Source organism: Ovis aries, chromosome 8 (assembly GCF_016772045.2).
Source record: "Ovis aries strain OAR_USU_Benz2616 breed Rambouillet chromosome 8, ARS-UI_Ramb_v3.0, whole genome shotgun sequence".
NCBI classification, from domain to species: Eukaryota; Metazoa; Chordata; class Mammalia; order Artiodactyla; family Bovidae; genus Ovis; species Ovis aries.
Window position 1 is genome coordinate 38,121,678 of NC_056061.1, and position 12,333 is coordinate 38,134,010.

General features: G+C 36.9%; 1 protein-coding gene across 2 annotated transcripts in view; it reads left to right on the plus strand.

Moving 5' to 3' along the window:
• Positions 1 to 12,333, plus strand: part of FBXL4 (F-box and leucine rich repeat protein 4) — a 78,364-nt gene that overhangs the window by 28,698 nt on the left and 37,333 nt on the right. For both annotated transcript variants that reach the window (XM_012182734.5, XM_004011257.6), the window contains exons 4-5: positions 3,368 to 3,713; positions 11,389 to 11,633. In XM_012182734.5, the coding sequence (XP_012038124.1) occupies positions 3,368 to 3,713; positions 11,389 to 11,633 (591 nt within the window). The remainder of the gene's footprint in view (positions 1 to 3,367; positions 3,714 to 11,388; positions 11,634 to 12,333) is intronic.

Below are 12,333 nucleotides of genomic sequence, written 5' to 3' on the forward strand. Positions count from 1 at the left end.
AAGTGATACTAAAATAGCATTAATGCTTACATGTTTAAACATGCTAGAAATGTTAAGGAAGTCATTTTAAAGTATCATCTTAACCTTGTCCATTTTGCAAAGTAGAGAGAGAAATGGGGAGACTTTAGTAGATTAATACATTATTTCAATAGACTATTTCTGCTCTAATCAATGCTTGTCTTCAAGCTTATATTTGTAATTTTATAATGTAATTTGCATTATAATACAGGTCCAGCTCTGCATAAAGAACATGTTTTGTCTGTGTCTTTATTTATTGCAAAGGACCTGGCAGAGGTGATTTCTATATTACATTTTCAGTGTTTCTGTTAAGCTTCATAAAAACTTCTCATTGAAGCTAAACAATAAAATAGGCTGGTTTTGTCCACATGTGCTATGAACCAGAGCAGGCAGTTATTTCACAGGGTCCTGAGTGGTCCTTGCTTCTTGGACATGAGAAAACCCTCCAACATCACTTGATGTCATTTTCCAGCAGCAACAAAAGGATGAGCAAAACCGAAGTCTGAGTTTTCTCATACTTTCTGCCATGTACCCCAGGATTCTTGGAAACAATCTGTCCAAAGTTAGGAAAGCGTTTCCCTACAAACATGGTTTTAAATGTTTCATACTTCTGTTCCTGTACAGCTAGCTCTGTTGAACTGCCTGGATCTTCAGTAGAGTGTTCAGATCAATACCATTGTTAGAAACCCTCAAGATTTTTGCATTTAGACTTTAGGAGCACTTCTTAATCTAGGCGGGCATTTCAAATTTGCTCTTCTGCCTTGTCACAGAGAGTAAGAATGCTCATCCTGCTCTCGTTTCCTCCTCAAATCTGCCACACCCTGCTGTGTTCCTTGAACTCTTCCCCTGCCTCCCAAGGCTGGTTATACAGCAGGGCCAGTCTCTCTATTCCTACTTTCAGGTTGTCTCTAGATACAAATACTCAGAGTCTCTTTATATGTTTGATGGGTTTTATTCCTAGTGTTCAGGAGAGAAGTAGCAAATCTCGCAAATATGGGGTGATTGTAAGGGTTTTGTTAACTGTAAAAGTTCCTGCTGTTATTGTCAGTGATATGTTTACTGGAATCCCCACTGAGTTTCTGCCTTATGCTTTTATTCCTAAAAGTAGAAATTGCCAAAATTCCCTTCTCCTGAAATTGGTGCTGTATGCCTATCTTGCTCCCATCTTGGCTTAAAGACCATAATGGTACTTGTATGTCGATGACTTCTATAGTCTTGGCTCAGATTTCTTCCCTGAGTTTCACAGTCTTTTGTATATTTCAGTTTCCTAAATGCTTTGCTGTAGTCAACTTTTATATAGGTATCAATAAGTCATTGGGGCAAGGACATGAACTGACAATATACTAGAAGGAAGAAACTTTGATATGATCAATAAGCATATATATGAAAACATTTTAAGTATTATTAACAGTGAATTATAAATTATGTCACAGAGATATGGGTCACTATGAATTTAGAGATTTTTTTTTTTTTTTTTAAACAGAGAATACTGGGAACTCCCTGGTGGTCCAGTGGTTAAGACTCCAGGCTCCCAAGGAAGGGCCTGGGTTCAATCCCTGGTCAGGGAATACCACAACCAAAGATCCTGAATGCTGTAACTGAGACCTGGTACAGCCAAATAAATAAATATATACATAAAAATAGAGGATGCTTTCAGTGGCTATTCTTATATGCTGTTGGCATAAGCTCCTTTGAAAATAGTTTGCAGTATTTGTTGGGAGACTTAAAAGTGTACTTAGACCTTGACATAAAATCTTTATTTAAAAGTTCTGCCAGTTAAAGTAAATTTAAACAGCAAAAGAAGTATTTGTTGAAGTATTTCTGTCTGTGTTTTTAATTTTCTCTGATATATTAGAAAAAAGTATTAGAAATGGTTATTTATGCTAAATATGTGAGAGTATATATATTTAATGATGCTATGTTATGAAGAATCTTTAAATAATTTTGGAAAATAATTTTATAAGAATATCTATGTAAAGACATGGAGTATGAGTTAGTCCTTGAAGAAAAGATGAGCTGATGATTGTAATTTAGGCGTTTCATTGTGTGAAGAGGCAACATGAGCAAATACCTTTCTGTGAAAATAAGTTTATTATCTGGAAAGTAATGATTAACCTGGCTGAATAGTAAAAGTTCATTTTTAAGAACTAAGAGAAAATGTTACTTACCTGTTAACATGTTAGCTAGTTGCCAGGTATGGAGGATACAAAGATGACTCAAAGATGACAATAATGGAAATTTAGGAGAAGGGCATATATGAGACAGTTTCATGAAAACTCTGATAAAACGTAAATGGCACCCCACTCCAGTACTCTTGCCTGGAAAATCCCATGGATGGAGGAGCCTGGTAGGCTGCAGTCCATGGGGTCACCGAAGAGTCGGACACGACTGAGCGACTTCACTTTCACTTTTCACTCTGATGCATTGGAGAAGGAAATGGCAACCCACTCCAGTGTTCTTGCCTGGAGAATCCCAGAGACGGCGGAGCCTGGTGGGCTGCCGTCTATGGGATCGCACAGAGTTGGACATGACTGAAGCGGCAGCAGCAGCAGCAGCAGCAGCAATGACTGGGTAAAAGAAAATCAAGGATAATGAAAACTTTGAATTTGTATGATGCCAGTAACAGACATGGGAAAGGAGACTTTACGAGGCAAGGTGGTCAGTTTAGTTTCCACAGTTGGTTTAGGGCATACACACACTTTCTTTTTTTTAAGGTTAATTAATTTATTTATGGCTGCAGTGGGTCTTCGTTGCTCCACAGGCTTTCTCTAGTTGCGGCAGGTGGGGGCTTCTCTGTTGCAATGCTCGGCTTTCTTATGGCGGTGCCTTCTCTTGGTGCGGATCACAGGCTCTAGGCATGTGGGCTAGATAGTTGCAGCACATGGGCTTATTTGCTTCATGGCATGTGGGATCTTCCCAGACCAGGGATTGAACCTATGTCCCTTGCATTGGCAGGCAGAATCTTATCCACTGCGCTATCAGGGAAGTCCAGGAGTGCTTGCTTTCATGTGCTTTAATACTTGGAGTTTACTTTTTCTGTAAAACTGAATGTTGTTTATGTACCTCTGACTAGTGATTCCAGTTTTTAACTGTGAAATCGGCCTAAAATTACTTTCTAAGGAGTTGTAAAAATAATTCAAGTAGTAAAAATATTTTAAGTATAAGGTCTATGGCATTTAGATTTAAAATTTTTTCATGTCCTGGTAATAATTATTGGTTCGATTGTATCTATCTGCCTTGTTTAATGGCTTTGCTTCATACTGGAACATATTGGGCATGGGGCCCTAACTTTACAGTAACAGAAATGTCATTCTAAATGGTATTATAGAGGAATTTCTTTCTTTGGCAGATGGGAGACTCTTTGGTCAGAGAAACCTACAAAGGTGAATGCTTCCCAAGCTCGCCAGTTTAAACCTTGTATTAAGCAGATAAATTTTCCTACAAATCTTATACGCCTGGAAATAAATAGTTCTCTTCTGGATTACTACACTGAATTAGATGCAGTTGTATTACATGGTATGAAGGACAAGCCCATGCTTTCTCTCAAGACTTCACTTATTGACATGAATGATCTAGAAGATGATGACTATGAAGAAAAGGATGATTGTGAAATCGACAATCTGAACAAAAAGTTTAGCAGTACTGCTCTCAGGGAAGGGCCAAGCAATGGATATTTTGATAGACTACCCTATGAGGTAAGCCAAAGATATTCAGTAGCAATATTGGACATACTATCATTTTAAAAATATTTAGACATTAATGTTTATTTTGCTGAATTTCAGAGAAATTGGAGCATTAGTGAAGTATACATAATCTGATGTATTGTGTGTTTTGACTTTGGAAAAACTAGACAAAATTGTATTCAGTAACTTCACCCCTTTTGTTTTGGATTGACTCTAGTGATTCTGGAAAAATTCTTAGATATATGTTGTTTTATCACTGATTAATAATAACCAAAATACACAAAGCAGTAATAAATTACACTCTACTTTAATTCACAGTTACACAGTGTAAGCATGGGCAATATGTATTTAACGTGATACCAGTTATTTTAAAGATGATTTGTTGTGAAAATAGTATTAATATGGTTGTGAGAGGAATCCTCATTCTGTTTAATAGTGCACAGTTTCTCCAAGTGTAACTTACTCTTCTCTACTAACTCTATTCTGTGTTCTTCTAACCAGATATAATTTTTGGTCTAGGCAGGTTCAGGGAGGCTTTACCTAAAGTCTTGTTTTCGGTGTGTCTCCACAGGGTTGTTTCTAGGGTATATTTAGCACTCCTGGCTCCCAGACATCCGATGCCATTAGCACATCTCCTGGAATGGGGGTGGGGCCAGGCATTTCTGGCCCCCGCTGAGAAGAGCTGTGCGTGGTTTAAAATATCAATAATATAATCAGATCTTTTCAAGAAAATTTTCTAAACTCAAACTACCATGGAGAGGGCTGTCATGTAGATGAAACTGACCAGGAAATCTCTGAGGATATTCATACTCTGAGGGTATAAATAAAGGGTCAAGAACAGAATTCTAGAATTACTAACATCCAAGAGTCAAATACAGGCGGCCAAGTCAGAAAAGGCACTTGGGACAAAGATGAGAGTGTCTTAAAAGCAGCGATAGGGAGCTAAAGAGGTATAGAGAATGTAAAATGGGTGTGGTCAGCCACACTACCGCAGAGCTCACTGACAGTGGCCCCTGCTTTTGGTCATTGGGAGAGCTTTGGTAATCCTTTACCATTATCAGTTCAATGGAACTATGACCATAGGTAAGAGATGGGAAAAACTTTACCACATCTGGTTAAGCCATCAAGGAGAGGGGAAGAAGCAGAGACAAAAATATTTGGTGTCTGAGCATAAGCAGAAAAAAAAACTTCTGTTAATATACTCTAATTATGGGCTATAATGTGGATAAGACTGTTCACCAATAATGAATAATGCTTGGCATCCTGACTAACACTCCAGTCCTTCATGTCATATTCAGAGAAGGGCATATCAAAATGAGGGAGAGTATGACATTTTTATAGATATTATTTGCTCTAATTTATCATTTAAAAGGAGAAAAGATGGGTGGCAGAAGATGCAACAGAGGAGGAAGGTTGCTGTTGTAACACAGGTTGGGAGAGATTTCAGCATGTTTTTATGCTGTAGGGAAGGAGACCGTAGAGAGTTAAAGCTTCTGGTACATGCAGGGGGTTTAGTCAATACAACAAAGTCATGTGGAAGAACTGGGAGATAGAATCAGTCGTCTTGAAGGACATTAAATAGCCATGATGAAAGCAGTGCAATGTATAGAGGGCTAATGCTCCAAAACACCAAGTGATTTCACAGTGAGTAAAAGGAGAAACTGTTTTTTAAAGTTACCCAAATTATAGGTACTTCAAGTCATTTTAAGGGGGAAAAAAACCTCCACATTTAAATAAATAAGCCAAGTGATATCATCTTTTCATTGTTGAAAATAATTGTATTATGAGTGGAATGAATTTTGAGGGCAGATCAACTTTTCTGAGAGTCCTTTTCTACATTGCATGGTGTCAAATGATACTTTAGACTAGGATGTTTTTGTTGTTTAGTCGCTAAGTCATGTCTGACTCTTTTGTGACTCCATGGACTGTAGCCCGCCAGGCTCCTCTGTACGTGGGATTTCCTAGACAAGAATACTGGAGTGGGTTGCCATTTCCTTCTCTAGGAGATCTTCCTGACCCAAGGATTGAACCCACGTCTCCCGCATTGGCAGATGGATTCTTTACCACTGAGTCACCTGGAAAGTCTTAGGCTAGGATGCTGCTGCTGCTAAGTCGCTTCAGTCGTGTCCAACTCTGTGTGACCCCATAGATGGCAGCCCACCAGACTCCTCCATCCCTGGGATTCTCAGGCAAGAATTGGAGTGGGTTGCCATTTCCTTCTCCAGTGCATGAAAGTAGAAAGTGAAAGTGAAGTCACTCAGTCGTGTCCAACCCTTAGCGACCTCATGGACTGCAGCCTATCAGGCTCCTCCGTCCATGGGATTTTCCAGGCAAGAGTACTGGAGTGGGGTGCCATTGCCTTCTCTGTAGGCTAGGATACCCGGATATAAAAACATGGTTGACAGACACTAGCTACTGGATGAGTAATGATTAACAGGTATTGTGGGCCTAAAGCCTGTTATTTTTCACTTAATCAAAATCCAAAAGTGCTTTTTCACATGCCAATGTCATGGTCTCAGTAATTTCATTATTCTTTTTTAATTTTGATATTTGCTTAAAATATAACATTAGGGGGCTTCCATGGTGTCTCAGATGGTAAAGAATCTACTTGCAATGTGGGAGTCCCAGGTTTAACCCCTGGGGTTGGTAAGATCCCTTAGAGAAGGGAATGGCAACTCACTCCAGTATTGTTGCCTGGAGAATATTAAGGATCAGGAAATGTTTTCACACAGTACACATCTTTTAATATTGGTGACTTTTGTTTGGAATGATGCCAGCAATTGCTGGGAGTTATTTAAATTACAAATCATCTGGAAAAAAATAAATTATTTATCCTCTGGTAAAGGGATATATTTAAGTTTTAATGCTTCTTTGTACTAACTGCTTTAAAATTTTACTGAAATGACGTTTAATATTGTAGTTAAAACAACAAATATTTAAGGTCCTACTGTTGCCAAGCCTGGATGGATCATAGGTTCCTTCAAACATTTAAGAAGTGATCACATTCTGTGTTATTTAAACTCTTTCTTAGAATAAAGAAAAAGGAAAGTTTTTAACTTCTTAATGAAGCTGATATAACACTATAGCACGTAAAAATGAACTTACAGACTGATTTTACTTCTGCATCAAAATATAGTGAATAGAATTACATAAAAATAAAAAAAATCACTCAGGGTGTATTCCTGGAATTAAGGGTATTTAGGTATTAGATAATATATATGATAATGTACAGTACTATAAAATGGTAACATAGTCAAAGGAGAAAAATTCTACGGTCATCTCAGTAGGTGTGCAAAATTGGTTGACAAATGGCAGCTGGATAGAAATCCAAATTTTTATCAATGTCAGTTTAAAAGTAAATATCTTATTAAGCTAGCCATGAATTGTCTGCTACCAAGTATTAGTAACCGAGAGCTAACGTCATATTTAATTATCAAACACTAGAAATGTTCAGTATGGTTGTCACTAGCCACATGTACTATTGAGTACTTTATGTCTAATCTGAAGTGAAATAAGCTGAAAATATACGCATAAGATTTCAAAGACTTAATATGACAAAAAAAGATTTAGTTTCTCTAATAATTTTTATGTTGAACACATGTTGAAATAATCATTTTAATACCTCTCATCAAATAAAATACATTAAAATTAGTATCACCTATTTTTGAATTTATCTTATTTTTTAATTTCATTGAGGAATAATGACAAATATAATTGTTTGTATTTAAAGTGTACAACATGGCTTGATATACACTGTGTAGTGATTACCAAGATCAAGATAACAGACACATATATCACCTCCCGTTTTTAACTCTTTTGTGTGAGTGTTTGTGGTGAGAATGCTTAAGATCTACTCTAAGCAACTTTCAAGTATACAGTACTATATTATTAACTAGAGTCTTTTGACTTCTAACAACTTGTAGTTACTAAAAAAGTTTTAAATTACATATGTGCCTCACATTTTTGGCTCACATACAAATTAGAGTCAGGAACAAGACAACAGTTTTACTTAACATTGTTCCAGATATACTATCCAGTGCTGGAAGATGGGAGAAAGAAATAAGAGGCGTGATTTTTGAAAAGAAGGCTGTAAAATTATTGTCATTTGCAGACAATATGATTATGTATTAGAACACTCAGGAGAATAGACCAAAAACTATTCAGAACAATAAGTAAGTTGGCAGGTTACAAAATTAATAGATAAAAAAAATCAATAGATTTAAGAACTCTAGGATCAAAAAAGATAGTTAAATGATAAATTATGCCATGCTCTTGAGTAGGAAGACACAACAAAGAGATCAGTTTTCTTTAATAAAATCTATGTGTTCAATGAAGTTCCAGGTAAAATGCAAACATAATTTGTTTACTTTTTAATATAAAAGTTCACCTAAAGACTATGAAAATACTCAGGAAAATTTTGGAAAAGAAGAGTGATGGAGGGAGCCCTAGTCCCACTAGAGAATAAAACAGATTACGAAGCCATAGTACCGATATTTGTGGGTCAGCAATGAAGGTAGATTTTCATTTGCAACCAAATAATCCAGTACATCCCCACACATAAACTTTTTTTCAATATATTTATTTTAATTGGAGGCTAATTGCAGTACTGTGGTGGTGTTTGCCATACATATGAGATGAATCAGCCACAGGTGTACGTGTGTCCCTTCATCCCGAACGCCCCTCCCCCTGCCTCCCCATCCCACCCCTCTGGCTGTCCCGGTGCGCTGGCTCTGAGCGTGCAGTTTCATGCTGTGAACTTGGACTGGTCATCTGCTTCACATATGGTAATATACATGCTTCAGTGCTATTCCAGCAAATCATCCCACCTCTCCCTCTCCCACAGAATCCAAAAGCCTGTTCTTTACATCTGTGTCTCTTTTGCTGTCTTGCATATAGGGTCATCGTTACCATCTTTCTAAATTCCATTATGTATGCGTTAATATACTGTGTTGGTGTTTTTCTTTCTGACTTACTTCACTCTGTATAATAGGCTCCAGTTTCATCCACCTCATTAGAACCGACTCAAATGTGTTCTTTTTTATAGCTGAATAATTTCCCATTGTGTATATGTACCACAACTTTCTTATCCATTCGTCTGCTGATAGACATCTTGGTTGCTTCCCTGTCCTGGCTATTATAAACAGCGCCGCAGTGAACATTGGGGAACACGTGTCTCTTTCAGTTCTGGTTTTCTCAGTGTATATGCCCAGAAGTGGGATTGCTGGGTCATAGGGCAGTTCTATTTCCAGTTTTTTAAGGACTCCCCACGCTGTTCTCCATAGTGACTGTACTAGTTTGCATTCCCACCAATAGAGTAAGAGGGTTCCCTTTTCTCCACACCCTCTCCAGCATTTATTGTTTGTAGACTTTTTGATGGCAGCCATTCTGACTGGCGTGAGATGGTACTCATTGTGGTTTTGATTTGCATTTCTCTGATAATGAGTGATGTTGAGCATCTTTTCATGCCACATGTAAACTTTTAAAAAGACAGAACAGAACTTATTTGACCCAGTGGGCTATTGCTATGGGAGAAATAAATGGAATAGAATAGAGACCAACAAGAAAGAAAGAAACATTGGAAACTCCCTTGGCAAGAGTTACATTTCTGTAGTTAAAAGCAAAACAAACAAAACTCTAACATGACAGTGCCCTGCTATTTTTGTGCTGTTTTTTTTTTTGTTTTGTTTTTGTTTTTCCTTTTCCTGCCTTTCAGGATGGCAACATTAAAAGTATTGATACTAGTCTGGATAGGTTATGAGTGAATGGGTACTTTTATACACTGTTTGTATAAATTGATGCAAACATTCTGAAGGGCAATTTTGTGTTTGTATCAAAACTTTTAAATGCATGAAATTTATCCCATGATATATTTGCAAAATTTACCAAGATATGCATACATACACACAATGATATTGCAGTGTTATTTACAGTAGGGAACAAACCAGGAAATACATCAATGAGAAATTAGTCGAATTAGTGGGTCACATCTACAAAGTGGCATGGGGTGGATTTGTGTGTGCAAATGTAGAAATATCTACATCATTCAATGAGAAAAGCAAGGGGAAGAACAGTGTTTAAAGTATCATTCTTTTGGTGCAAATCCAGGAATAGAATTTCATACATATTTATCTGGAAAAGAGCAGAAAAACTGTTAGCAGTGTTTACCAAGGGGTTGAGGGATTATTAGATTTGAGGGTAGAGAGGGAAAATCTTATCATTTTCTACCTGCCTTCAGTGTTTGGGTTTTCTAATATTTTACCTGAATTTTCTCTTGTTATTTGTTTAATATTTTGCATATCGACAGTTTGCATGTCATCTGGATGGTGAGAGTTTAGACTAATTTTTAATTTCCCTGTATTTCCCTGTTTTTATAACACAAACACCCACACCCCTTAATGTTATTTTCAAAAGTCAAGTTCACATGTTAAAAATAAATAATAAAAACACCCCAAGCCTTCTTATACTTAATATGTGTATAATCAATGTGCATTTTTATATGTACTTTTTAAGCTTATTTTAAATATATTGTTGTCACTCTTTGTTATACTTTGGCCTCAAACAGGGTTATTCTGACCTGAAAATAATACCAGGCTTACATAGTTAAATAAATTGATGAAGAACATTTAGGTTAAAGGGCATAATCACAAATCAAAAAGTATAGCTAGATAAATGCACGAGTTAAGTGAAAAAGTCATCCTTCTCTCTCATCTAGAGGTTTCTTTTTTTACCATTCAGCAAATATTCGATTTTTTTTCTTTGTGTTTCTTGGTTCAGGATAGGCTCCTTAGCTCTGATTATTTGAAAATTAGTTTAGAAGCTCCCAACTGTTCACCATTAAGAAAAAACAAATCTTGAACTACTAACAGTTCAAAGAAACTATTAGAATTAGAGATAAATATCTTTTTGTTTCCTCCTCCTTAATACTCTTTTGGTATCTGTTAGCTACCCCATCATCACTGCCAGTGGCTTTAAGCAGGCTCCAGATTCCTGGAATTCTGCAGTTTCCCTTCCTGCCTCCAGGAGTACCCCCTGCAGTGATCCTTCTAAAACACAAATCTGACTCTGTCACTCTGCAGCTCAAATCCCTTAGAGACTCCTCATTGCTTTTGGCGTAAATCCAGTCTCCTCTGTGAGACTCTCGTCTTTCCTCTCCCCAGTTTTGCGTCCCGCTCTTTAGAGTTGAGCCTTCGTGGTCCAAGTCTCCTTTTACTGTGGTTAAGCCTGTGTCTTGTCAGGCTGTAGTGGCAGCCTATGCTCCTAGCAAAGTTATTAAAACAGTCATTGTCCTTATCAACATCCCACTGAACTCTGAAAACCCTGAAAGGGGGAGCTCTTCTCTCACCAGTGATAGATGTGTAATCGATGTTCAGTAAAGGTTAAGTCTGTGACAAATTGTATTATTCAATAGATTACCAATACATACTTTTTGCACTGTTAAAAAAAAAAAAGAGTAACTAACGTGAATTGAGTATCCAGTGAACACTCTTGAAATGTAATATATATAGCCTTATGTATGTATGGGTACTACTGATGTGGATAATTCTGTTGAATATTGATTTATTTAGTATGTGAAAATACTATTACAAAATGTATGATACTGTTGTTCTTTATTAGATCATATCATATGCTTCATAAAGTGATACCGTTTTTTCAGTCTGGGTGAACTTGGTTTCTCTGTTTTATGTAGCTCATTCAACTGATTCTGAATCATCTTACGCTACCAGACCTGTGTAGATTAGCACAGACTTGCAAACTACTGAACCAACATTGCTGTGATCCTCTGCAGTACATCCACCTCAATCTGCAACCGTACTGGGCGAAACTAAATGACACCTCTCTAGAATTTCTGCAGGCTCGCTGCACTCTTGTGCAGTGGCTTAATTTATCTTGGACCGGCAATAGGGGATTCATCTCTGTTGCGGGATTTAGCAGGTTAGTGCCAAACCTCGTTGAGGTTATTTCACCAGCAGACTGTACTTGCTATATAGTAGTTAACATAATAGAAGTTTGAAATTATATACCAGGTACTTTATAGAAATCAAGAGAAATACATTTGTGTATCCTGTTCAGAATGCTTCTGGTTACAAAAGTGGATGAGTTCATTTCACCATCCTCTTACATCTCAGCTTCATAAGATGGAGGGGAAATTATGTCCTTTACCTCAAATTTTTCAAAATCCCAAGTAACTTTCAACAGAGGTCCTTTTTTTTTCTTTCTCATATTTTCAGCACAGATGATTAACACATTTTAAGAACTATTTCCAAATCAAAATCTACCTCTCTAATGTGATTTGTCAGAAATGGAAAACAATTTATTATAGAACATTTTTAATTAAATCTTAATTACATGTGCAATACATCACCCAAATTTAGAAGCTCATTTAAACTAATTATGTTGAAAATGCAATTGCATGTTAAATAGGCGACCACACTTGCAGACCTGCCCAGGTGTTTCTGCTCCTTTCTATTTAAGCATTTAGTTTCCTTACTATTAAATGTCACCTGTTAAACATTTGAAAGCCTGCACGCGTGCATATTCATTTAGCAACGCCATAGTCATTTTTTCTTGTGATACAAACAGGTGTTTTTCTCTTAACCTTGATGATGGTTATTCTCATTGTAAGTTACAGTAT